The 27,673-nt window shown below is 42.1% G+C and overlaps 1 protein-coding gene across 6 annotated transcripts in view; it reads right to left on the bottom strand.

Moving 5' to 3' along the window:
- Positions 1–27,673, bottom strand: part of COBLL1 (cordon-bleu WH2 repeat protein like 1) — a 137,120-nt gene that overhangs the window by 20,481 nt on the left and 88,966 nt on the right. For 5 of the 6 annotated variants that reach the window (XM_048484709.1, XM_048484713.1, XM_048484712.1 and 2 more), the window contains exons 2-7: positions 23,819–24,004; positions 19,873–20,074; positions 16,255–16,483; positions 12,048–12,086; positions 8,923–9,020; positions 7,939–8,178 (exon numbers count right to left, since the gene is read on the bottom strand). In XM_048484709.1, coding sequence (XP_048340666.1) covers positions 7,939–8,178; positions 8,923–9,020; positions 12,048–12,086; positions 16,255–16,483; positions 19,873–20,074; positions 23,819–24,004 — 994 coding nt within the window. Of the gene's footprint in view, positions 1–7,938; positions 8,179–8,922; positions 9,021–12,047; positions 12,087–16,254; positions 16,484–19,872; positions 20,075–21,343; positions 21,421–23,818; positions 24,005–27,673 lie in introns of those variants that run through there. The other variant, XM_048484715.1, reaches the window with a different exon arrangement.

The following is a 27,673-nucleotide window of genomic DNA, read 5'->3' as shown; positions in this document are numbered from 1 at the left end:
AGAGTGGAAACAGAAATATTAAACACCATGGGAGGATATTTTTTTTTCTTCATATTATAGAACAGTTGCAATTCCACTACTCTGAGACCCAGCCAACAGAATTCTAAATGGTGATGGAATGGTCTATTTCAGCGTTTCTCAAACGGTGGGTACCAGGTCTAAAGAAGGGGTCTACCAGGTCATGAAAGCAAAGTGCTGGGTCACCTAACGTGCAGGGCTGGGGCCGACCATCCCACCCCTTCCTTGCTCGGATCCACCTGGAGCTGAACCAGCCAGAACAATACAGTAACTTCGGAGCTTCTCCCCAGCCAGCCAACCGCCCAGAAAGGGCCCGGGGACTGAGCCGCAGCTCACAGCAGACACTGATGCCATGAGGGAGGTGGGGGCAGAAGCGGCACCCCCGGGGAGCGTGCAGATGAGGCCCGGCACAGGGTTGGGCGACATTCAAATTTGTTTTATTTTACTAATAAATAGGTCATACAAATTTAGTGGGATAGCTAAATTTAGGAAAGATAGCTATAATTTTATGTATAAGCAAATGCATGCACCTGTCAAGGAGCTGACTAACACTTATTAGATTAACCATTCATTTTTTAAAAAAAAAATCAGATGACACGTGAGGGACAAACTCAATATGATGGGATGACTCACACATTCATCTCTAAAGTTGGTGGAGAGGTCTATTTTTTACTGAAGATAAAGTTGAGGGCAGGTGACATCAACAGAGGGCAGCTAAACCCTGAATCCTTCTCCACTTTATCTTGCAGTGGGCCATGGGGGAAAAAAGTTTGGGAAACGCTGTTCTGTTTAATTGCAATTCAGTGGGGGCAGGGGGGGGGTTCCTTCCTCTTCTTCAGAAAAATTTGAAAATCAAATATAAAAGCTATGAAATATATCTCAAAATGTAAGAGCTAGTTTTATTGCGTAACAGAAAAAATCAATTTTAGCAGGGGCTTGAATATAGTAGAAGTGGAGAAGTTCTAAGCTGCCAATTGAGTTACACGGGGGTTCGATCCCGCTGATTATATCTATGTGTGCAGTACATGGGGTCAGGTCAGGCCCACTATCCCCTCCCATGGTATCTCTTCCTTCTCATGGTGTTCCTGAAGGTACTCAGGACCCCAGGAACACCATTTCATGGATCATTTCAGGCTGCAAAAGGAAGGGGGAGTGAGAAAGTTATTTCCCATTGAAGGAGATACTCATGGCTGCGGAACTTTTTAGTAGAATTCAAGTCACTGTCATACCTTAACGTTCTCGAAGCTGAAAGAGCTAGACAGGAAGCAACCATTCCAAATGTTCTGTCTAGAGTATTGTTGAAGGCTTTCACGGCTGGATTCAACTGGTTCTGTACAGACCACGGCCACACAGCTCAGAAAACCCGCCAGAACCAGTTCTGTCTAGACTTTGAATCTGCCTGTATCTATTATCCAGTTATCAGAGGTCTACATTTCATCAATGAGGTGATATATGTATGTCTAGATTGAACGTTGTTGTTTTTAAAATAATACCTGCATGTAGAAATCTGGTATTTTAAGAGGATGCCTAGGGTCATTTACTGCACTCGTGACTCCTTGCGATTGTAGCATTTCGTCCCTTGGGGCATCAGGAGATCAATTACCCATTCCCTTTCGCCATTTTTCCCTTGCATTTTCCCCAACATCTATTACAAGGCAATAATTACTCTCTGCAGAGGATTCAGCTTTTGATGGCTTGGGTTTCCATTGAGTCCCCCATGACATCAATCACTGAGACTTTTTTTAAAAAAATTGCATGCTGTTGAACAAACACATCCATGCAGTTCTGGAGCTACACTCTTACATTGGTTACCAGTGCATGAGCACGTGGAGAGCCAAATAATGCCCCCTCCTTTCTGAGTGGAGGAAATGGGTATAATGGGAGGGGGAAATGGAGAGGAAGGAGTAAAACAAACCCAAGGCAGGGATGGTGCACTTGTGAAGGTTGGATTCCTGGCAAACTGGAGGAAAGAATTGCAGTTTGCCTGAATCAAAAAGGTATGTGCTTTTGCCCATCATAAGTGCAGTAGCATTGGGACTGTTGTGTAAGTGAAAATCCCACCCGGATAACGTAGCGAATATATTACGCAACTGAAAATCTGCCCCAATGAAAAGGTAAGCTTTCCGCAGGGAGAAGCCCTGGTGTGTAAATGACCTGGGCTAGAAATCTTGCCCTTGATAACCGGTTTCCTGTGTGCAAGGATTGTATAACCCCCCACCTTAAATCTGAAGTGGTCCAATCCAGACACATTGGTCTCATTTTCTGTTTCACCTCTGTTTCGCCCTCTGTACTATGCAACATTCGCCCTCTGTACTATGCACCTCTGTACTATGCAACATTAAGGCAGAATTATATGTGACTTAGAGCACAACAGCCAAACTGTCAGCTATGTCAATTGTCATAGAATAGCTTCACCTTTGTTCCCTACTTCTGCTTAGTCAACTAGGGATATGGGAAACTGAACAGGGTTTCTTTTGCTGTGAGAAACCAAATTACAATACACTAAACAGTAGAAACAGTGTTTCTTTTCAGTTGGCTTGCCTAGGCAGTGTCTGCTATTACCTCTCTGGCTTGGACAAATGCTTTGGTTTATCAGAACTGAGCAAACAGTTCATTTCGGACAAGGACATTCCTGTTTAAATCCGCTAGAAAGGTAAAGCAGAAGGAAAGATTTTTTCTATTTCTTTTCGCCAGCTGAATCTCTAGCAACGGATTATGAAGAGGACACACACAGAAACAACACTGACAAAACTTTTAGAAGCCACTTTTAGAAGTTTGCAAGTTTTAAGCAAAGAAAAACAATTATTTCATAGCATGGGTGGGCTTCATCATTAGTTCCATCTCAGCCAATGGTGATGCCAGCACCAATTTAAGCAACCAAAAATTCATTATATTAAAAAAAATAATGCTTAAAATGTGCATAACTGCTCTGGGTATGGAGGGAGAAGGGGGTTGTGATATAATATGTACTAACCAATCTGTACTATGCATGATCAGTAAATCAATACAAGCAGTTTTCTCAGAGCTAGATCCTGGAAGAGATTGTGTTTGTAAAGAACAGGAAAAATATACTTGCAGGGCACAGAAATGACTCCTTTTAAGTATATATATCCCTAGACTGTATTATTGGCAACAGACTTGAGAAACAGCAAAGAAAATGATGTTTTTATAATGACCTCACGATAAACTTAAGGAGATAAATTCATCAGTATGGTAAGAGAGTATCCAAGATAGTTTAAACAGCAAAACATCTTCCCAGATGACTTTACTCTCACATAGCTCAAAGGCTACAATCCAACACAGTTAAGAACAGAGCCACATCTGGAAGGGGGGGCTTGTGGGAGTGGTGCATCCCTTGGTGCATTTGGTGCATTTGCCTCCCTGGGGCACTTACCCTGGAAGAGGGGGATACGTGCTGGTGGCTGGATGACCCACAGCTCCGCAGCCACAGAACCCAGAAGTCTGGGCGGTGGCAGGACTGGACTGTTGTCCTGCTCAAATCCCAGAGTGGGAGGGGGCAGATCCAACTTTAGTCAGCTCCCTCCCAGGATTGAGGGCTGGTAGTGCAGCGCACCAGCCCTCAGGCTTATGCCACAATTTCTGTGGCCTGTGCCCTTTCAGCCTTACAAGGCTTTTTGGTGGCGGGAAGGTTTTAGAGCTTTTCTCTGCTCCCCACACTGCTGAAAAGCCCTTTTGGAGGTGGCAGAGCACCGCCTCATCAGCTCCATGCCCCACCCCCTCCAGGTCTGAATAGGGCTGCCCACAGTGCAGTGTGAATATGAGTGCTCAAAACTATCTGTTTGGATGCCAAAGCTATAAACTTGCATACAATTAGTCAAATTGGGGGCTGCAAGGGATCCTTTTTATCATTTGTCTTTGTCTACCTTCAGACTTAGATGACCAATAGTTTTTCTCATCAAGACACAAAACTCAGAACCTCTGTTAAACAGCACACTCTGGTGGTTGTGAGTTTATGAGAAAGCAACTAATCCTTGGTATGACTGACAAGAATGTCCATTGATTGGCCTTAAATACAATTCATCTCTGGGGCCAAGCATCCCCCTCCCTCTCCAAGCTCTTCACTTCATCTTTCTAGCATACTCAGAGTCCACTGTATTAGAAAAGATGCCTTTAATTCCAGATTCAAAGTGTTGTCTGAAATACAAATATGCAGTTCTCCAATTTACACTGAAACATTTGGCTTTGAACTTTAATTGGAATTCACAACTGACAATCTGTGCTTTACTAAGATATTACCCACTGCATTAATTTCTTCCCAAAACTGTGTTGGAATAAGTTCAGCACATATTGGGATTTATAGATAGATTTGACCTGGCAGCCTGCTTCATAACTTCATTAAAATGCATTATTACACAAGCAGACAATTTTATTAAGATAAAAACATGAGTTTTAACATCTGTGGACTTACAGTAAAGAAAATTTAATTCTCAAGACTCTAACTTGTTCCTAACACCACAAAGATTAGAACTCTTTTGGAGACCTTCTCTTAGTGCCACATTTAACTGCATTTTTAAAAAATATAAAAGGGATAAGGCAGGCAATTTGGAAGCAACACAAAATGTCAAATACTCCTCTGATTAGTGGACATATTAATGCAAACCATAATGTTCCCATAGTTAATGCAAGTATGCAAGGCTGCCAATCTGGTAGAGAAAGGTGGGTTCTAATACACTTTTGATTCTCACATCTTTTAAAAAGTAGAATTATTTATGAAAAATGGATTATTATTATTATTATTATTATTATTATTATTATTATTATTATTATTATTATTATTATTATTGTTGTAGATTTCACAGCTGCCAGATCTTTAGCTGATTGTTGGCCTTCATTACAATTCGAGCCTCACCCAGAGGCCTAGGAAGTTGTAATGTATCGGCATAGTATTCGTGCCTTCTGAATTTGACAGATGTTAATTTTGTCAATTCGAAGATGTTTCAAGTGCTGCCTTAGTGTTTTTGGGATGGGATGGGAGCACAAATTAACCTAATCAATTAACAATCAATCAATCAATCAATCAATCAATCAATCAATCAATCAATGCTCTATACATATTAAAATACGAACCCCATTAAAATACAGCGTTCTAAGTTACAAAAAACAACAGATGGCGTCTCACAACTAAACCCCCCTGAGAGAGGGGCGGCAGGGTTCAAAGATGTTATAAAGAGGGAGTGGGGGCGATCAGCGGCCGGCCTCCCCAAAAGCCCGGTGGAACAGCTCGGTCTTACAGGCCCTGCGGAACTCATTCCCGCAGGCCCCGGACAGCTGGAGGAAGAGCGTTCCACCAGGCAGGGGCCAGGGCTGTAAAGGTCCTGGCCCGAGTGGAGGCCAGCTGCATCATTGAGGGGCTGGGGACCACCAGTAAATTGGCCTCTGCGCTCAGCAGTGTTGGGACATATAGGGCAAGATGGTCCCACAGGTACGAGGGTCCCAGGCCGCCAAGGTCTTAAAGGTTAGCACCAAAACCTTGAAAGTGATTCGGAACTCAACCGGAAGTCAGTGCACACGGCGTAACACAGGTAGAATGTGATCTCTGGCGGCACCCTCTGTGAGCAAGCGAGCCGCCGCATTCTGGACCCTGCTCAACGCCGGATGCGTTCCAAAGCAGTTGGTACTAAATATGATTTAAATTATTTTGATATCATATAATATTGCAAAATTTTGTAATTTCTTATTTTTGTTTTCAGAATTGTTTAAATTTCCACACTCAAGTTAAAAAGGACTCATTTGATATCAATGGCCAATCATTTTAATGCACTCTGCTCTAAGCACATGTTTGTGTCCAAAGGTCTCATCAAATACAGCTAAGCCTCTTTCCAGGGAAGCATCACTAGAAATCGCCAACTTAACCCCAGCTTATAGCTCTGCAATAGCAAACACGGTCCTGTGGTCCTGTATATGTTGTATTGGCAAACAGCGGATCAGCTGGTTCATCTAGATCCTGAGCCAGCACATCACATTCCTCACAAGTGCTGAAACTGGGACAATAAGCGCTCACATGGTCTAGGCAACTATGCAATTAGAGCTTGCACAAGTTTTCAGTACGTCATGGGATCTGACTACCAGGAATTGGTTCTATTGATAAATTAAAACACATGATTACATCTTGTGAACTGCCTTGGGCCCCATTACATGATGACAAGCAATATACTCAACAAAAAGCCCCACAGAAGCATATGTTTAAACACATGCTTGGCAATTAAAATAATTAAGAAAATACCATTTCCCTCAAAAAATAACAACCATCCCATTCCAAAATGATCCAGATAGGCAGCTAAAACACAGCTGAGCAAACAAGCCCATCTAAATTATATAATCGTACAAGCTCTTCTAAATGCAGCTAGAAAACAGGCAGTCCAATCCACCGGGTTGGGGTGTATGTGAATGGAGTCTTGAATGCACACCAATGTGGATGGCCACCCTGCCTGCATAAAGGGCAAATGTGCCAGCGGGCTAATATGGCAACCGTAAGGCGTTGACAACTGCACTGTGCCTGAACCCAGAAGCTGCTGTGCATCTCAATGATCTTCTGCTGCAGGAAGAAGAAGAGTTGGCTTTATAGCCCCCCTTTCTCTCCTGAAGGAGACTTAAAGGGGCTTACAATCTCCTTGCCCTTCCCCCCTCACAACAAACACCCTGTGAGGTAGGTGGGGCTGTGACTAGCCCAAGGTCACCCAGCTGGCATGTGTGGGAGTGGACAGGCTGAATTCCCCAGATAAGCCTGAATTCCCCAGATAAGCCTCCACAGCTTAGGTGGCAGAGCAGGGAATCAAACCTGGTTCCTCCAGATTAAAGTACACCTGCTCTTAACCACTACATCACTGCTGCTACTGCACTGGAGTGGGGGGGGGGGGCGGTGGCAGCCGGGGACAGGAACTGACTTTAATTGGTTTCCACAGGACCTTCTGCCTCAGAGCACCCTGCAGGCCACCTAGTGACCTACACTAGTCCACCCTTTAGGAGGCAGTGCAGCTGAACCACACTGGCTGAGGACGGCGCTAAAGAACTACCTCACCCCTCACCCCGACTGCACTGTTAACCCTTCTGACACTGATATTGTGTAATGCCAGGTTCATCAATAATAAGTCCGTGATGCTGCAAAATTACTTTGCAGGGCATCAAATGGGTCTGGCATGCATGACAGACACTTGGGTGAGGAAGGGTGAAACAGTCGCCCCGAAAGAACTTGCCTCCCCAGGCTTTTCAGTCCTTCATCATTCCCCATACTGGAGATCTCCTTCAGTGTACTCCCTGCACTGGAGATCTCAGGTATTGACTGTGTGGGCCTGGCATGGAGGAAAGTATGGCTATTTGGCTTGTGTACCAACCGCTTACTTCACCAATCAATAGCCTGTCTGGACTGCTGGAGGCTACTGTAAGCTGTTCTGAACCCATATGGGGAAGGACAGCCTATAAATTGAATAAAATAGATAAAAAAATTAAGAAACCTGAGGAGGTAATAGAGCTGATTGACAGCCCATTTCACAGTAGGGGAGCAACTGAGAATAAGTTACCCAGGATAAGTCACTACAGCACGAACATCCCTAGTACATTTGGGTCCCAGGACGTAAAGACCCTTAAAGGTCAAAACAGCATCTTTAACTAAACCTCAAACTGACAGTAATTCCAAAACCAGCATAATATTTCAGAAGTGTTTTCATTTACAGATATGCTCCTACATTCTGAACTAAAGTTTTCAGGTTGCCTTTTTAAAAAACCTCATATTTTGTGGCTGAGATACATGTACAGTAATTCAGTAATTCAAAAACTGATGAAATTGATTCAGAATGCCTGAGTGCTAAACTTTCTTGCTGAACTGTTCACGACTGCCCAAATCCTATTATATATCCTCAGACCAAAGCATTAGGGGAAGACAGAAACCTTACAGCAACCAACCTTATCTGTTTCATCCACACTGCGAGATTTCACAACACAGGTGTCAGGTCTGTGCTGAGCTTGGGTGAGATCCTGAGGAGCACTTTGAGAAGCTGGCATCGGAGGCAAGGGTGCACGTCGCTTTTTTGGCATGTCCGATGGAAGGGTGCTTGAGTCATATTGTTTGGAAACTGTGTTGGACCTTACAAAGAAGGTTTGCCTTGGTTTACTCATCAGTGGAGTTGCAGGAGCACTGGCAGTCTTACACGGAGAAAAACAACAACAAAGAAATAAGCTGAGTAGTTTTTAAACCAACCGTCTTCTTTGACCATTGTCATAAGCCCAATTCATCTTCACCACTAGCAGCACCAAAGCCACTTCCCTGGGGCAAAATTGAGGTCACTAAAGTAAGTGCCTGAACAGACAAACGACATGGGTTGAAATGTGGAGGCCTTTCCACTCTGTTGCCATCTGCCCATAAGATTAAAAGCCTTGTGTTCCGTTTTCAATGCTTTACCATACATCCTGGGTAACAGGACAAACAGCCCATTGTTACTTGTGGCAAAAGTTAAAAGAGGCAACCTATCTCCTTGAGGGTGGGGGGGACAATCCAACCTCTAGGACTGTTAAGTGCCAAAAATAAACAGAAGTCACTCATCTCAAATATGAAGCAAACAGATCAAAGAAAAATATCCTTTGAATCCCACGACCCAATGGTGTCCTTAATCTGTCTAAAGAAAACTCATGAAAGCAGTAAGGCCCGAAGAACTAGGAAGTCACTACTGGCTTTCATTATTTTCTATTGGTCAAAAAGGCACAAAGCTCTCAACATGGCAGAACTGAAAGTATGCACAGGGTAGAGAGGTTGGAGTCCTCACCACCTGGGTTTGGGAGGTGAGCTAATCTGAATGTATATTAGCTAGACTTCAGTAAACCAGAGCGCATTATGAACTTTTGTTCCTTTTACACCATTTCTGCACCAGTTACAAATGCTGTATTTCTTACTTGCTCTCGTTTCTTTTTACTTCGCTGAAAAAAGCTAAAGAAGCCTTTATTTTCTTTCTCCTTCAAAATGTCCAAATTCTGAGAGTTTTGACAAGCATCTAAAATATAAAAGAAAGAAAAGGTTTAGTCCAACAGCATCCACACTACACTGATTGCTTCCTTCCCAAGTTTCTAGTTCTACTACTGAATATGTTCTACCCTTTAAATTTCGCACAACTGGATCAAATTTCATTCTACAATTAAAAAAAAAACCCTGCATGGTATGTTTGGATACTACCGATTGTCTCCCAACTAAAATGTCAGTGACTTGCCCTTCTAATAGCAGGCTTCCAGTTTTTCCCGAAAGCATTTCCCCAAACTACTACATTCCCCAGGTGTCACATTTTGCACTGATGCTGGAGAGGAGAGGCAGGGAAGCAGCAGTCCCACTAGGGTTGCTAGCTCTGGGTGCCTGAGGAGGGTGGGGTTTGGAGAGGGAAGGAACTTCAGTCTATCTATATAAAAATGGAACCATGTGTTTGTTGCTTTGAGAATAACCCCGCACCTGCTGGCCCAAACGCTCTGAAAATTTCACACACACTTAACTCATTCCTCCGACTGTGTTCTTACGTACCTTCCGCTGTCAGACAACACACCTGAGCCAGGTAAAACATCTTTTTCCTGGCGCACCAGGCCATGAAGCTGCCTCTGTGTAACTGTCACCCTTAGAATGTTCGTGCCCTTAGAATGTTCGTGCCCTTAGAATGTTCGCTCAGATGGCCAGATATGAGCAGTGAAAACAGTACATAGGCAATAACTTGAGTGGAAGTGAAACACATACACCCGTTGCCGTGTGAGACATCAGGTGGGGTTCCCCCCCCTCACACGCAGGTACCTTTCACTCTCTGTGCCTCACCCACTACTACCACACAACACACCTACTCTCATACACATTCAGCGGAGGGAGAGGGAAGGGATGGAGGGGGAGGCATGCAAGGGAAGAGAAGTGAGGGAGGGGACAGAGAGTGAGAGGTGGCATGCAAGGGAGGGAGGGAACGGGCCCAGCATCTGGATATGCCCCACCCACCCTAGCAGAGGGAGACAGAAGGGCCGGAGGGGAGGGGTGGCATGCAGCAAGATAGAGGGGACATCTGGGCGCTGGCCTCTGAATGAACTCCCCTTGCTGCCAGTGGGGGAGTGAGCCACCAGCAGCCCCCGTCTGGACATGTGGTCCATAGGGTCACTTTACCCCCAAGACCCCCACAAATGGCCAGCACGCAGGCTCCTCCTCCCCTGAATGGGTCCCCATGTGGAACCCGCCAAGCTCTGACAGCTGAAAAACATGTTGGAATTTCCAGTTTTGTTTGCATGCAGCAGCAGCATAAGCAGCAAGGAATTCTGGAAAGCTGAATGAACATTCTAAAGGTGACAGTTAAAAATCCGTTGGTAGTATTCTGTTGTTCCCTGACTGACTGAGTGAAGAGGTTGCTCTGAATACTGTTTAACCAATGCTATGTAAAAGTGCTCTGACTAGAGATACTGTAAATACTTACTAGCACAACCAAAACTGTAACAAACAATGAGCCGTGAATGTAGCCTTATATATGTGATACTCTGTTCATGAGTATATACTGTATATGTTTTCTCTCTCAGTTAAAGTAAAGTTCTCCTTATGTTTATGAACTTCTGAGGTAAAAACGGCTGGTCTTTTGAGAGATAAACTATTCTATCTTCATGTGCCACACAATGCACATTTCTGCTCATTACTCTGCTTGACAGGATTATGTATTGTAAATATACCTGTTGCCCTTCAAAACAAAGAACAACAAAACGTAACATCATAAAACTGCAAACACCCAAAATCCAGAGCAACAAAGGAAGATGGGCGGAGAAGCCTCACAGCCCAGGCAAGAAGAGGTGCAGGAACAGCCCGGCTTGCCCTACATAATGACTGTGGCCCTGTCTCCTTCAGTCACATCACTAGTGCTGACAGTTGAATGGCCCTGCCCATGCAGGGCAGGATGCCGGCACAGAGCCCGCCCTTCTCCCTGCCCAGGTCGCAGGCAGCAACAGTGGCCAAGATAAGTCTGAGCCACACTTTCTCACCACAGCAGTGTGGGGGACCCACCAACGCCACAACTGACAGTTCCCTTCTGGAACAACATCTCAGGTGGAACAGAGAGCTGAAGCAAAATCACCCCCTCATTTTGCCACCTTTTGCTCCATCAACCAAACTCGCACTGCTTGTGTGTACATGTAATTTCAGGTAATTTCAGGAGCGAGTAATTTCAGTGGATCCATTCCATGCTGTGTGACATATTGTCAGCAGGCAATCTTGACCCTCAAACATGACTTTTTGGAATAGCTTAGAAGGCTGGTGGGAGAAGGGAAAGCTGTCTATTTAAAAATCACAGTGCCAAAAACCCATTGTGTTTGCAGAAGTTTGTATTAAATATTTTATAAGTAGTTCAGCTAGGATTGTTTTCTATTCCCAAATATGATACTAATTATATTTCCAACTCTTTCCACAATTCTGGCTGTTCACCACATGCTTTACATATCATCTTATCTAGACAAGAAATCACTCTGACATTTTGCAGGCACACTGAAATGTACATGATATACTAGCTTTATTCTTACAAGGGTACCAGGAACAAAAATGGTCTAAGAAATATTTAGATAATATCCACTTTCCAAAAATTAATCAAGCTAATTTTAAGGTGTTTTCCCCATCTCTGCTGTTGCCCTTCAGTTCTATAATTACTCAGGAGCTGCCCAAAATTAAGACCATTTGGGAGTTGCAAAGAAATCTACTTCATTGAAGTCCAGTAGCAACAAGATTTGGGGGATATAAGCTTTCAACAACCAAAGTTCTCTGTCAGAACTTTGTCAAACGCTTACACCCTGAAAAACCTGTTGACCTCGAAGGGGCTACTGGACTCAAATCTAGTTGTTCTACTGCAAACCACCACAGCCCTATGAATCCATATTCATGGAAATCTGCATTATTTACTTTTTTCCAATAGTAATTTTGGGAAATGTACATAATTTAAAAGACATCTATGTGTTCTGACACCCTTAAATGGGAATGCCAACGCTCTGGCATTTACTGCCAGCGTTTCCTTTCTGAGACCAGCAATAATTACCGTGCAAAGATGACAAGTGGAATTCAGAAGTTGGTGTGACTAGAGACAAAAGAAGAAAAATGGATTACAATTTCAATCTTGCAAATGTTCTCTATCGAAGTTTAAGTAGAGGAGCTGTAGGCTAAAGCAGCAAGTTCTGAAACACAGAACAACATGAAGCTTATACTTTCCATAAATTTCATCTAGAATGAAGCAAAATTATAATCAAAAGTAAAGATGACCAGATGACAACTGAGGCTCCAGAAGCATCTTCCCATAGCCCTCAGCAGCCCTAATAAATTTAAATCGATATAAAACATTAGAATTTCCCAGTCCTATCCATTGAAAATAATGATGAAAGCCGATGTATGATATTCATCATGTAGAACTGCTCTGTCATAAATAAACCACAGAATAAAGGTCTGTAAATAACTAGTAAGGATTTGCAACATTTCTACTTCACTTCCTGAAAGAGGGCTGGGAGAGATGGAGGCCCCTTCCGCACATACAGAATAATGCACTTTCAATTCACTTTCACAACTGTTTGCAAGTGGATTTCACACAGCTGCAAAGTGCATTGAAAGTGGATTGCAAGTGCATCATTCTGCATGTGCGGAAGGGGCCAGAAACAAGAATCCTACCACTTTGGTGAGCAAGTACCTTACCACTCTAAAGCCTTCCTCTAGCTTTTGTTGCTATTCCACCAAAAGAAGGCTCCACACTTTGCTGAGAAAAGTGGCAGGACACATTCCAGTGTTTTTAGGGCTGCTTTTTTGTGTGTGCCAGTGCCAAATAAAAGAAGCAATTCCAGATTAGCAATTGAGACAGCACAAGCAGAATAATGCACTTTCAAACTGCTTTCAGTGCTCTTTGAAGCTGTGCGGAATGGCAAAATCCACTTGCAAACAGTTGTGAAAGTGGTTTGAAAACGCATTATTTTGCGTGTGCGGAAGGGGCCAAAGAAAGAAAAAGTTCAGATATTCAATATAATTCAGAATGGGGTATAAGATCTAACATTCTGCGCCAAGGAAATAAACGCTAGTTGATATTTATTCTTATTTACTTTATTTATAGACAGCCTGTCTCACTGACAGATGGTGAAGTACAAAATATGGAAACAATTCAGACAAAATTACATATTCAATAAATAATGCAGTGGGACTAGGATTACAGCATTGGTTTAACAGTTCATACAGAAGCAAGAAGCAACAGGTCAGCTCATAACTTTTGCTGATTTCAGATCACTGGCAAATGCAGCACTACTTTGGTGAAACTGAAAGATTGACTGGAAAATTATTACAAGCAAATGATGAGGTTAGACAGGCGATATCAACAGAAATGTGCTTTACGTACAGTTCAAACAGTTCTTATGTGTTTATGTGTCTTGAGGATCAGCTAATCTCTAATTTCAGACTGACCCGGAATTAGCCAATATACTAGTCCAACACTCACATCATGATTAAAAGGATAAACGTACCAAGATGAATTACTTTCCTTGTTCAAAGCAGTAAATTAATGAAAATGGATGCCTACCCTTAAATCAGTAGTTTTCAAGATGAAAGGATTTGCATGCTAACCTCTGACTCTCTGTTCATGTTTCATCAGAGCGTTCTTTTAAGTGGTCCACAGATCTCTGCCTTCATTTACAAGAAAATGTGGTATGGAGGTATACAATTTGTTTCTCTTATTTTTATCTCACTTTTCTGTCAAACGTTACCTTGGAAGTCAGGAATTAAAATCTAGTACGTATGTAGCAAGCTTGTTTTCCGCTGCCTCAGAAACTAGGACATGGAGTAATGGATTCAAGGTGCAGGAAAAGAGATTCCATCTAAACATCAGGAAGAACTTTCTTGCTGTCAGGGCTGTTCGACAGTGGGGTTCACTGCCTCGGAGAGTGATGGAGTCTCCTTTGGAGGTTTTTAAACAGGGGCTGGATGATCATATATTGGGAGTACTTTGATTGTGTGTTCCTGCATTGCAAGGGGTTGGACTCAATGGCCCTTGGGGTCTCTTCCAACTCTATGATTCTAACTGCCATTTGCTCAGATTTTGTGTACGTAGTACCGGTGATGCAAAGTGTTGTTGAGTCTTGGCTGATTTATGATTACCCCCATAGGGTTTTCAGGAGGAGAGATGAACAGAGATTGCTTGCCATTGCCTGCCTTTGCACAGTGACACCGGACTTCCTTAATGGTCTCCCATCCAAGTACTAACCAAGGTCAACACTGGTTCACTTCTGAGATATGGAAAGGTCAGGCTAGCCTGGGCCATGCAGATCCAGGAATCTATTTGACAAAATCTATTTGACAGGGCCATTCTATTAATGGGTATGGACTACCTGAATCTTTTACGGACAGGGAGCTGTTTAGGGTTTACTGCATTTTGTTTGCTTCAAAGTTGGCGCTGTCAATTGTTCTGAGCTACGGGGAGAAGAAGGATATGTTTTAATAAATAATTAGTCACCTACTCCAGATTGCTTTTGAAATGACTATAGAGCAGCAAAACAATACTCCCAATGCAGAAGGCAAAAAATAGACATTAGCCTAACTTTCAAGATGCCTGCTAAAAACAAAAGCTTTTACTAATTAATAGAGATTCTTTAGAGAATAGCCACTGAAATGTAATAACTGCCTTTAGTGAGTGACGGACATTCAGACAGTCAAATCCTGCCACTCTATCCAGCCACTTCCTATCCTTCTCCCACACTTACCTGAAATCACAGCAGCCCAATCATTCTCTCTTTCTCATTCTGTGGCCAGTGCCCCCTCCACTCTAATTCTCCTCTATGAAAGAATTTAGGGGAGGAGCTATAGGACAGTGGCACAGCACATGCTTTGCTTGCAGAAGGTTCTGAGTTCAATCCCTGGTGTTTTCAATTAAAAGGATCAGGGAGCAGGTGATGTGAAAAACCACCATATGAGACCCTGAACTGCTGCTGCCACAGTGAGTAGACCACCCTGGCCTCGAAGGACCAAGGAGCTGATCTGGTGTATAAGGCAGCTTCATGCACCCCTCTGATGCCTAGAATGACGCTGCAGCATCTCACACATAAAGCATAATGACAGTAGCATGCTGCTAACAATTTCCCCCTTCCAATTTAAACTGTTAATATTATATAGATTTTATGGTACTGTTAACTGATTTTGTGTGACTGGAATGTTTTCTTTCTATTCTACTGTACACTGATTTTTATCTTGTGTTGTTTTGCTTTTACATTTTTTTAATCTGCTTCTTTGAGATGTGAGAGTCTCTTTTTATGCCACAATTGTATGGTTTTCGTTTCATGCTGCAAGGCGCCTTCAGCATATTTTTGACAGAATGGTGGTTTGTAAACTGCCCGAATAAGCAGAGGAGTCTGTTTATTGATCAGTTTTGAGGCTTCCAAGGTTAGAATCAGCATTCAGAATAAACTCGGTGCCAAGTTGAACAATGTTATATGTTCACTCCTGCTACTAATAATACAATTTGTTCTAACTGTACATAGTTCTCAAAAGCAGCCCCACATACAATTCATTGTAATAATCACACCTTAAAGTTACTGAAGTATATATTACAAAGTTTGAGTCATCCTTCTCCAGGAAGTGTCACATCCAATGCATCACCCTAAGCTGGTATTAATCACAGTTGCCTCCTAAAAATCTAGAAGCAGTGCCCGACCTGAAGTTATTCCCAAAGTATACAACAGAGGAGTATATATAGGTTATATCCAGCAAACACACAACCTGAGGTAAAGTGGGTGACAAATGTATATCAAGCTATATCAGGTGGAAAATATGTACATGTGTGTGTGTGTGTGTGTGTAAACACATACACATTCTGTCTCAGAAAAAGATGTTAGCATGGTCAATTGTGGTGAAGCAATCAAGAAAATTGTATGCTTCTGCATTAGAATATAGTAAGAATCAGAGAATTATCATTCATTTTTATGTGCTGCCTTCGTCAAAACCATTGTTTTGTGCATTACTGAACATGATACTTTGATACAAGAGTATTTCATTGAACAACTATCACCAATATTTTACTTTCACTTTAACATGGATGGGGGGAGCAGAACTAGGTAGGCATTAGGACCCAGGTGGCGCATTCTACAGCAAAGAAGGTCCGGCATGTTGAGTTCAGTGGCAGAGGAATATACAACCCTACTAATATCTTTTTTTTAAAAGACAAACTATAGTACAGTATCCACTTCATCAGTAGGTTTGATGAAAGACAAACATGTAATTCTTACCTCGGCTGACATCCATGGCATACAGTTCTCTAAGTCCAAGGTCATTCAGTGACTTTTCCAAGTCAAGAGCTTCCTGAGACTGATAGCTTTTCAGCAACATGGTATGTAAAGGATCAAAGTCACATTTGCTACAGATGACTGGCACGAGCTCTTGAAGTGGTGTGTGAGGGCTAACTCTGACAATGGTCTTCTGAGTCTTCTTGTAATTAATTATCACTCTTACAGTTTGCTGAAAGAAAAGAAAAACCATTTGATAACTACTATTCAACATTGCAGCTTCCATTTTTTTAAGACTCAGCCTCCCAGGCGTGTGGCTGGAGTACTCATTAGGGTAAAAATTGCTCCAAAATTCTTATTTATTTCTTATCTCATCACAGAATGAGACTCCAAGTTTAGGCCACCAGTTAATCTTCATTACTCAGTGAGGAAAAGCAACATGGGCATCTCACATTAAAATGTTCTTTCCCAATTGTGTGCTGAAAATTATTCATGAAACACTGAAATCATACTACCAGATTTCTATACCTTCTCTTTCCTTCACAATTCTACATTAAGAAGAAGAGGAGGAGGAGGAGTTTGGATTTATATCCCCCTTACTCTCCTATAGGAGAGTAAAAGGGGTTTACAATCTCCTTGCCCTTCCCCCCTCACAACAAACACCCTGTGAGGTGGGTGGGGCTGAGAGAACTTTGAAGAACTGTGACTAGCCCAAGGTCACCCAGCTGGCATGTGTTGGAGTGCTAATCTGAATTCCCCAGATAAGCCTGCACAGCTCAAGTGGCAGTGCGGGGAATCAAACCCGGTTCTTCAGATTAGAGTGTGCCTGCTGTTTACCACTACACCACTGCTGCTCTCAAGCATAAAAATGAGACCTGAGCATAAAATGAGAAAAAGGGTATTTGCTCCTGCTTGAGGAAAGACCTCCAGCATTTCACCTTAGAATAATTCGGAGGAGCTAAGAGTATCTATTCATCTTTCCCAGGCAGCAAGAATTAAAGCAAGCAATTTTACCATGGATGTGTCTAAGCCAGGTGAGTCAAACACGTGGCCTGGAAGCAGATCAAGCCCCTTGAGAGAGCTTATCAGGTCCATGAGCTGGCTGAGGCAACCCCATCACCTTGCTCCCAAACTGGCCCAGTGACCCCCTTTCTCCCAATGCTAAACTGGGTTGGCGAGCCTGCTGTGGCCAGCTGAGGCAGCCAGCCAGCCAACTTTGCCAATGCTGATCTGGCCTAGCAAGCTGGCTGCAGGCTCACTAGACACCACCTCCACCCCAGGCCCAGCTGAACCAAGTCACATTTATGTCATATCTGGTCTTCATAACAAATGCAGCACAGATGCACCTGCAGATGCAGGTTGCCGTGTGAGAGGAGCTGGGGAAGGGAAGGCAATGGCTGAGCTGGATGCATCTTGTCCGGCAGGCAGCCCGTTTACAGGCCAGCTCGACAAGTGGGGCTCAGTGTGACCATAAATGACATGCACATGCAGCCTTCAGACTTTCCCATCACTCCCTCCCTTCGTTTTTTAATGTTCATGTCAATCACTTTGCCTGTAATGTCTGCAATGTGTCATTTGTATTCCTTGTCACAACTTAGCAGATTGGGCATGGGGATGCAGCTTTTGGGGGGGAGCCTCCATAAGGGGCCTTAGGGGCTGTGGGAAACCACTAAGCTGATACCCAGGCATGGGCTGGCAGCTGGCCTACACCCCTTGGAGGCAAGGAGAGCTCCAGGTAGAGGCCAGCACCCACATGGGCTCCCATTCATTTGCCATCCCGTAGGGTTGCCATCCCAAGATAGGGTTGCTGCCCCAGGATGGATCAATTCCCACCCCTCGCATCTGCTCCTACGTTGCTGCATTATTAAACAATCTGTGGCCAGCAATTTTACCAACCAACAGTTGCGTATGTGTATTTTTCATGCTGATAGACCTTCCCTGCTTGCACACCTTGAGTGGCATAAGATTTTGACACCCTTGGTCTAACCATACTTTTGAGCACCAACAGGATAACAGAGGCACTCTGTCCAAGCTAATCCCATGACAAATATCGAACTTTCAAATATATCTTTACAAACACATTTATAAATGGAGCATTGGGGTGTAGTGGTTGATGTACTTTGGTTCAAAATCTCTACTCAGACATGGGTGACCTTGGGAAAATCACAGTGTTGCTGTGAGAGAAGACTGTGTTATGTGGAGGAAGAACAGTATAAAATGTGGAGGAAGAACAGCATAAAATCCCCTTCGGGGATCGGGCGGTATAGAAATTGAAGATATAAATAAACAAACAAACAAATAAATAAATAAATAAGTTTAACCATTATTAACTCTGCTGCCCTGACCTGGATAGCCCAGACAAGCTTGATCTCATCAGATCTTGAAAACTAAGCAGGGTCAGATCTGGTTAGCAGTTGGATGGAAGACCACCCAAAAAGTCCAGGGTTGTGACTCACAGGCAAGCAAATGGCAAATGAACTCTGCTCATCTCTTGCCTTGAAAATTTCCCTGTAATAATCCCTGTCCCCTACCATCACTCAGTGGAGCAGAAGGATGGACACAGGGAGGGATGGCATCTGTTGGTGCCTGGATATCATAGGAAGTGATATCATTACATACTAGAAATTCTGAACATGTCTATGATGAAATCATAGAGCATTTTGAATTTCTAGGCAGTCTACACCCCTTAATGCTCTTCAGGATTGCCAGCCTAAGAGTGGCAATCCTCAGTTTGCTTTGCTGCTGTCCTTTTTTAAAATTTAGAATGCTACACTCAGGGCGATTCCGCACACGAGTAAAATAGGTTCGACCCAGTTCCCTGAGAAGGGTACTAACCTAGGTTGAAGCCATTGTTGTTCCCCACTGCAACCAGCGTGATCCCAGCTTGGAGGGCAGAATCATCCTGTGCCTCTTCGCCGCTCCGTTCCGATTGGCTACTGTTCTACAGCCATGTTCCGTCCATGCCCACACACGTTATTAAAAAAACTGCCACAGGAATGGAGGGACAAAAGTGGCGTTTTTTGATTGGCCAGCTGTACTCATGCCCGAAACTGTGATTGGTTGAATGGGGGACTCCTGGCACCAGAGATTCTGCACTTTACTGGAATCGAGCTGAGTTCGAGCATGGTTCCCTGAAAAAGTAGTAGTTCCCAACTGGAGTCGGAAATTTGACCGTTACACGGGGTGAAGCTGGTACAAAACCACGTCGATCCCAGTGGTTGTGCGGAGCACTTAGGTCAAACGCAGCTCGAACTTAGGTCGATAACACAAGTGCGGAATCAACCTCAGTAGTTCTTTTCTTGTAGCAAATTTCTTCTCACTCCACTTCTTTCCCCATCTGCCGTGAGGGCAAGATGTGCTCTCTGCACTCTCCTTCCATTCTAGCTCAGATAACCTATTTTCTCCACCTTTCCTATCAATATGGAGTTTCTCCACCATAAATGACTTTCTTTCCTAAAGCAACAAGACTTCATCTTCCTTCTGCAGCTCAAACCAAACTCTAAGCCAACCGCCAGGAGAAAGGAAGGGTATGTGAATCCCCTAAATAAAAACCAATCAAATTAAGTTTTGACATCTATCCAGGAGGTAAAAAGATAGCAGTAAAGTGTTCAGCTCTCTCACCTCTGGAATGATAGGAGTCGGCTTCTTCTTATCCATCTGTTTTGGCTTTAGAATCACTTTGTCTACTTCAAGCATTCCAATGGGCGTGTTTGGCTGGAATTTGATTTGTTTGTTCTCCACTGACATCAAATCTATTGTATGGCTTGAAGGATTTAAACGGTACTGTGCACAAAGGTATACTAGTAAATCCATCATTGGTTTGCTGGGGGGGAAAGTAAAAATGGATAAAGCATAATACATTGTAATTTCATTGCAATTTCATTTATCCATGACCATCTGCATTTTGATATATATGATATATATTGATATACATAGGTTTGCAGAAAACACAAAATCTCCCAAATTGAGTGAGCGGGTAATATTGTGGCAAACAAGGTTCTCTGTAAGTAAATGTAAGGTGATGAACACTGGAACAAAAATCCCATTTTTTAATGTATATGCTGATAGCTGAGACTGAGAGGAAAAGAGACCTTAGAGTTGTAGTGGATAGTTCAATGGAAATCTCAATCCAGTGTGCTGCAGCAGAGAAAAAAGGCATATTCTGTGAAGGGAGTTATGAGGAAAGGGATTGAAAATAAATCAGCCGCTGTTATAATGCCCCTGTATAGATCTATGATGCAACCTCATTTGGAATATTGTGTGCCATTCTGGTCACCATATCTCAAAAAGGACACTGTGAGGTAGGCTAGTTAAAAATGTGTCACTGGCCTAAGGTCACCCAGTGAACTCCTATGGCACACTGGGGAAGCTGGGTCTCCCAGATTCTAGTCTGAAACTCTAACTACTACACCACACTGGCTTTTAGGATGGTTGCTACTGAACAACATCAAGCAGTTGGGCGTGGGTGAGTCATGTCAAGTTGCATGGCACAAGTCACATGGTGGTTGGTTGGGCACCTGGTGAATCCTCCCTCAAAAGTCCAAACCAAAGATTCTGCTCTCTCTTCTCGATTTTTACTAACAGAAATCAAGTCGTGAAGGCTGGCTACACTGTGTGGATACTCAGCAACAGCAATTGAACTTTTTTAAGTTACAGGTACTCTAGGGTTTTTTCTTAACCTCCTGTGGTTTTTTTTTGTCTGTTTCTTACATTTCAGGTTTTTCCGCAAACCTACAGGTAAATAACAAAAAGGAGCAAATAGAAAGCGCACATGTAAGCACATGTAAGAGAAGCCTGAACACCTGTGCAAGATAAAATATTGCAGAATGTTCAAAGTTATAAAAAGAAATCCTGCTCAGTATAATCTTCTGCACAGTAATACTCAACACAGAAGCTTTACTCTGTATTTTTAAATTGTTCTTGGGTCAACCCTAATAATGAATAACAGAGATTGTGATGAAATAAACTTTCCACCTGCCAACTGGAACAGCTTACACAACATCTCCATGAATTATAAAAGGGTCTTGTTGAATGCAACACTCAACAAAACGCGTCACAGAAAAAGATTATCCAGTCGCACAGAAAGGGTTACCTTAAATTACATGTATTTCTTTTTCGGAGCCTCGCCTAAGTTATTATTTTTGGTCAACTGCGGTGTGTGGTGGCCACATGATGGCTAGTAGTTTTCCTTGCTGCATTCCTGAAGGTTTGGGTTCAAAGTTCATTGGGTAGAAAAGCTGCTTCTATAACAGCCAATTCTAACCTGGTCTTCCTAAATATTTTACCACAGTCAGACAACACTCATTTACTGGTCAGTCTCTTTTCTGGACATCGGTGTACAGAGAACAAAGGCTGTTTTATAAAAAGAAAGACACACTTAATAAAATGGCTGCATTCAAAAAAAAAAAAGCAAGCTGACGGGTCTCATTAAATACTTAGTGCTTGACTGCAGTTTAGTTGCTTCCGTTTAGAAAAATGTTAGGATACAAATCTAATTTTTGGTGTCCGGAAACCAGGGACCACCCAGATGCAGTTGAAGACTAGCAAAATACACATGTAACCTCTTTGTTTCCACTAGACCGACTGAAAAATACCAAACCAGTACTTTCAGTACCGTGAACTCTGCATAATTTCTTGCAAGCTTTACCACACTAGACTTAAATAATTTGTGCACAGACTCTACTTTGTTTTAAGGTCTTAGGCCTCAGGATACTATCACATTTTTATTCGAAATGTTCTAAAGTAAACCTAAATTTCAAAACACATTTTTTAAAATGGAGTGTACAGTAAGTATCAAATAAAAATTCAACTAGCCATAGTAATATTACTATCAGTTTACAGTTCACACTTAATAAGAGCTAAGATATACAGAAATCTTATCTCTGAAGCAGATCTTTCAAATTCAGGGCCTATTACTAAGTAGACTGTATTCAAAACAATCTGTCACTTACAGTCTAACAACCTGCCAATCATGGGTGTACATATTTACTAGAGTTGTGCACAAACAACACAATGCATCAGAAGTACATGACTCAATATTTTCTAACTGGCTTCAAAATGTTGCAAGTTTTGGAAAATTAATTGGACTCTGAAGTGGTTGAGTCACTAGCTACATGCTTGTCAGACAGGACTATTTATTCATTTATATTTCCATCCTGCCTCTCTTATATCATGGAACTTAAGGCAAAATAGATAAGATTCCCTGGAGGAAGCTTATCATACATCATTAGCAAGACTGCTATAATATGCTTTTCAATCATTCCATGGGACTAGTGAAAGTCTTAAACATTTGAAGTCAAGTCTTGTTCCCAAAAATGTGCCTTTTAATGACTATGGTGCTGAAGGAATGGCAAATGGTTTAGAGAGGACACAGGAGGGTAAGTACTGCTGGAAGGCCTCCTGCTATAACAGATCTCACACCGTCAGCTAAGCTTGCCTGCCACCACTCCAAGCAGCAGTCAGAGAGTTTTCCAAAACAGCAACAACAGTGTCATTGTTTACACCATGATACCACTTCCTGATAAAAGTTATCCTACGTCACTTTTGGGTTTTCTCAGGAAGTGATTTAATGACATTAGCCAATATTGCTCAGCTCCACCTCCAACCCTCCCACCAGGTTCAGACTAGTAACCCAAGGGGACAAGGTTCCATGTTATCTCTCATGTTGTCTAATATTTATGTTAGGCTCCTTAACAAGCTCTGGAGAAGGAGCTCATCACTGTGCAGATGACACTTGGTTATACATAACTTTGAGTAACCCGCTAACTGTGGCAGTTTCTGCCCTGGCCCAATTTATTGATGTAATGGTCAAGTGGCAGAGGGAGAACAAACTGAAGTGGAGTCCAGATAAGATGAAAGCTACCTTTGTTCAAAAGCTGGCTTTTAAGGCTCTGTTAATCTCACGATCTAGCCTAAGATTATTCACATCAGGGGAGTTTGTAAACCTTATGAGCAAGGGAGCTATACAATCCATAAACTCAATTAACAAATCTCAGAGAATCTCCAATTCCCGATTGACCAGGCACAGTTTCATTATATTCTCTCCTCAAAGCTTTCCCTTTGTCCACATAAAGTTAACATTCCCATCCTAAATTATTCCTCAGTCCTGGTTGGTATGAAGTGTACTGGGGAAGATGTACAAAGAGCAGATGAAGGAAACTTTGCCTTAACACATTCTGGCTAGAGATCAGTGACATTCAGACTCACACACTTGCTTCCAGAATCAAAACTTTTCCTGAGCTGTGCCCTGTAGTTCAGGTCAAGGACTACAGAATTCTCTGGAGCATTAAAAAAAATCCCTCTCTTTGTGTATTGTATCTGAACTCTAATTAGTACTGAAGGCTCAGATAAAAAGCAGAGAAACACTTTCGAGTAAAAAAAATAAATTTCAAATCAGTTCTAGATTATATTTGAATAATCGTATGCGCGTGAAGAACAGGCATTTGTGCCCCCCTGAATCACAACACACATACATTTCCATATCCAACTCAAAGATTTTATTAATATTCAGACTGAAAAGTAACCACAGCTACATGCAGGAAAGACTTAGAATCTTTTTTCAACATACCTGCCATTAACAGAAGTAGACTTGATCACATCACCCGGGAGGACCACAGACAGCTCGATGTCTCTGTCAATGATATTCTCTTTTAATTCCATAGTGCAGTTAGTTAGGTCTGAATCATCGAATGAAGGAAACTCAGCACTTCTTCTCTTAGATGGAGGCAGAGGAGCTTTCGGCTTGGCTTTTCTTCTATGGTAGAACACAAGTTGGGGAAAACGCTTAGTGAAAAGTAAATGAAACCATTTTTACAAACAGAACAAAGTTGCCAAGTAATTCAAGGACTGTTCTGCACAGCATCCCAAGAGAGAATTTGCTGAACAGCACTGAAATAATTTTTGTTGCTCTTAATCATTTGATCTGTTCTCCTGCTTTACATAATTGCTTTTTCTTTAGAACATTACAATTAAACATCTTTAGGAAACTGGCCAAACCATTACTTATAGTATTAATGAGTTTATATTTGAATTTACCAAAAGGGCTGAATTCATATTGATCCTGTCACTTAGGCAATTCTGATTTGAACTGGGATTCTGATGTTTGAAACAAACTTGTACAATCTGAAGAGAAATCTGAACACCCTTCTAAAGTATAAGGAATATCTTCAGATGAAATAATCATACAGTTCCTTCTATCCTTAGTAACAACGAATTTATAAAATACACATTTTTCTCTTCAAATAAACAAAAATAGAACCATAAAATGTGTGGGAGGTAAATAGATAAAAAACATTAAAAGTTGGATTGTAGACATTAACGTAGGAGAAATAATCAGAGTAGTTTCTGTAAAAAGTAGTTTCCCTCCCCAACCTCTTGGTGTCTTTCTTTAACAAGTGTAGGGTAAGGGCTGGTTAGTTACTAGTAGGCATTATATTCCAACAAAAAGCTTCTGACAAAAGTCCCTTTGCCAAAAACCTCTGAGATGTGGAAGTCATGAGATAAAAGAAAGGTTCCAGCTTAGATAGCTTTAAAACAGAAAGACAAATTATGGAGAATATGTCTGCAAATGCTACTTGATAGAAGAGCCAAGCAAAACCTCCATATGCAGAGGCAGTACCTCTCTGGATATTAGTTGCCTGGGGGGGACAACAGGATGACACCCCCCAAGTTTGGTAAAGTTTGGTTCAAGGGAGGCAAAGTTATGGACCCCCAAAGTGGGTGCCCCATCCTCCACTGTTTCCAATGGGAGCTAACAGGAGATGGGGGCTAGCCCTTGGAGGGTCCATAACTTTGGCCCCCGTGAACCAAACTTTACCAAACTTGGCAGGCATCATCAGGACAGTCTCTGGATCATACTCTGAAATTGTGGTGCCGCTAGCTTAAAAATGCGCCCCCTTCAGGCCAAAATGTGAAAAAACACCCAAAAATACAAAAAAATTCAAACGGACCTGAATTTTTCAGATATACCCAAATATTCAGGTATATCCGAATATGTTATTTGTCTTATTTGGGCATACAGATAATTTTATGCCCCAATAAATCCAAATCCCAATTTTACCGAATTTTTAGGGTATTTAGCAAGCCTAGTGCTTATCTTTACAAGGCACAGAGTGGCGAGCTGGAGTATTGCAGCCAAAGCTCATCTCACAACCTCAGTTCAGACCCAACAGAAGTCAGTTTCAGGTAGCTGGCTCATGGCTGACTTAGACTTCCATCCTTCCAAGATCAGTAAAATTAGCACAACTTGCTGGGTGTAAAGGGCACATGACTGAGAATGGCAATGGCAAACCACCCTGTAAATGTAGTCTGCCTAGTAAACATCATGATGTGACATCACCCCATGGGTCAGTAATGACCCAGTGCTTGCACAAGGGACTACCTTTACCTTATCTTTAAATTTACTCCTCCCTGTTTTGTTACCAGGAAAAACACCCACTCACATATCCAACTAGCTCATATTGCACTTTAGATTGGCAGGTGGAACATAGCATGCATAAGAGACAAAATTATCAAAACAGTGATATATTATTTCGAGATCTGAAACAAATAGAAATGAGCGCTCAATTCACAAGATATACACTGAGGACTGCTGAATGATTCATAACAAATAATAACCCAGCAAGATCATGCAGGGAATTCATCACAGTGCTATGCATACACATATTAAATGCCTGGAAAGATAATATTCATTACAGAATTAAATCTGATGGGATACAAGATGAAGACAATTAATCTGAAACTGCTTAAAATAGTTCTGCATACCTTTAAGAACTGTCATTAGAAATAACACTGACACTAAAATAAATCTGTCAATTATTTCAAAATTACACCATGGAATTGTGCTGAGCTGGTAGTACAATTTAATTTTGTTTTACTTTCACTTCTCAATCCCCGCCTTTCCCTACCTTCTCTGCTTATCTTCCATCCCTTTTTGAAAATATTCTCTAATAAAACATTTCTATCCCACTTCTATCCCATTAAAGTATTTCAAAGCAGACTTGTCAATTATTTCAAATATTGAGGCATTCAGTGATATAGTAGCCTGGAACATAACCATCCTTCCCATTCCATTGAGCAAAGTCTGAAGCCTAAGAATAGTTCTTCTAAAATGGCTCTTCCATTGGATGAAGAGCCATTTAGGCTGGAGGAAGGCTTCTTAGAGGATGGTTAATCTTATCCATATCTGGTATTATTTATTTGTCCTGACCTGGGGGCCCAGACTAGCCTGAGCTCATCAGATCTTGGAGCTAAACAGGGTTGGCTTTGGTTAGTACTTGGAAACTACCAAGGAAGTCCAGGGTTGCTACACAGAGGCAGGCAATGGCAATCATCTCTGTTCATTTCTTGCCTTGAAAAGCCTACGGGGGTCACATTAAGTCAGATATGACTTGACGGCACTTCAAACACACATTATTTATTTATTTATTTATTTATTTATTTATTTATTTATTTATTTATTTATTTATTTATTTATGTGACTTCATTTTTATTCGACATCCCTTATAATATGAAATTATTGACAGTTTATATATGGGAGCCGCCATAGGGCACTAGAAAAACATTATCTCTGGGGTTGGAGAATTATGAATGAATGGTGGAAAGGAGCACAACAGAGAAAGGGCTAAATCTCTCTGCGCTGGATTCAGCTTTTCTACTAGCACAAAGTCAGGAGAGAGGGAGTTTCCAACTATGAGGATCATAGGACCTGCATTGACAGAAATCATGTGAGAAGGCCTGTTGGCCAAGATTGAACAAAAGAGCTGGCAGAATCCAACCCTCTGATACACAGGCCAGATGTTATTCCCTTTTCAAATCTACTGTAAATTAAAGTCCTGCATAAACCAATGAGAGCCACTGAAAGCTGACCGATCCCCTCTCAGTAAAGCCATCCTCCCCGTCACTGTATGGTTTCCATTGGTGCAGATGCAATGCTGAGCAGTGTATTTCCTTAGGAAGGCCGTTAGATTTGACATCATGGCTTCCACTTGTAACCCTGCCCTGTATACCCTGCCTTATGAAATATTGGATTTCATATTGTTTCTCATGCTATGTGCTGCAAAATGCCAGTTTCCATGTTTGAATGGGTGGGTAGCAGATTGTCCAAACTGAGAGCAAGCCTAAGGCAAAACAGTCTGATTAGATTTGTGAGTTACTCCAGACAATTATCTGGACATCTCATAACAAGGACATGCATCTTTGATTGTCTTCCCCACCAAAGCACTCCATTGACATAATGGAATCTGCAAATCTCCTGAACACCACACCTCACTAAGCTGCTTTTAGAACTCCCTGATACTGTGCTTTTGAGAAAACATGTTTACAAACAATTGCTTCTTCCTTGCATTTCCCCAACCTCTAGATATGATCTCCCTAACAACAAGATCCCATCCTGAATCAATCAAGCCTCAGCCAAATCTGAATA

This window comes from Sphaerodactylus townsendi, linkage group LG02 (assembly GCF_021028975.2).
Source record: "Sphaerodactylus townsendi isolate TG3544 linkage group LG02, MPM_Stown_v2.3, whole genome shotgun sequence".
Lineage (NCBI taxonomy): Eukaryota > Metazoa > Chordata > Lepidosauria > Squamata > Sphaerodactylidae > Sphaerodactylus > Sphaerodactylus townsendi.
The sequence above is the reverse complement of the archived record's forward strand: the minus strand, read 5'-3'. Positions and strand labels throughout refer to the sequence as shown.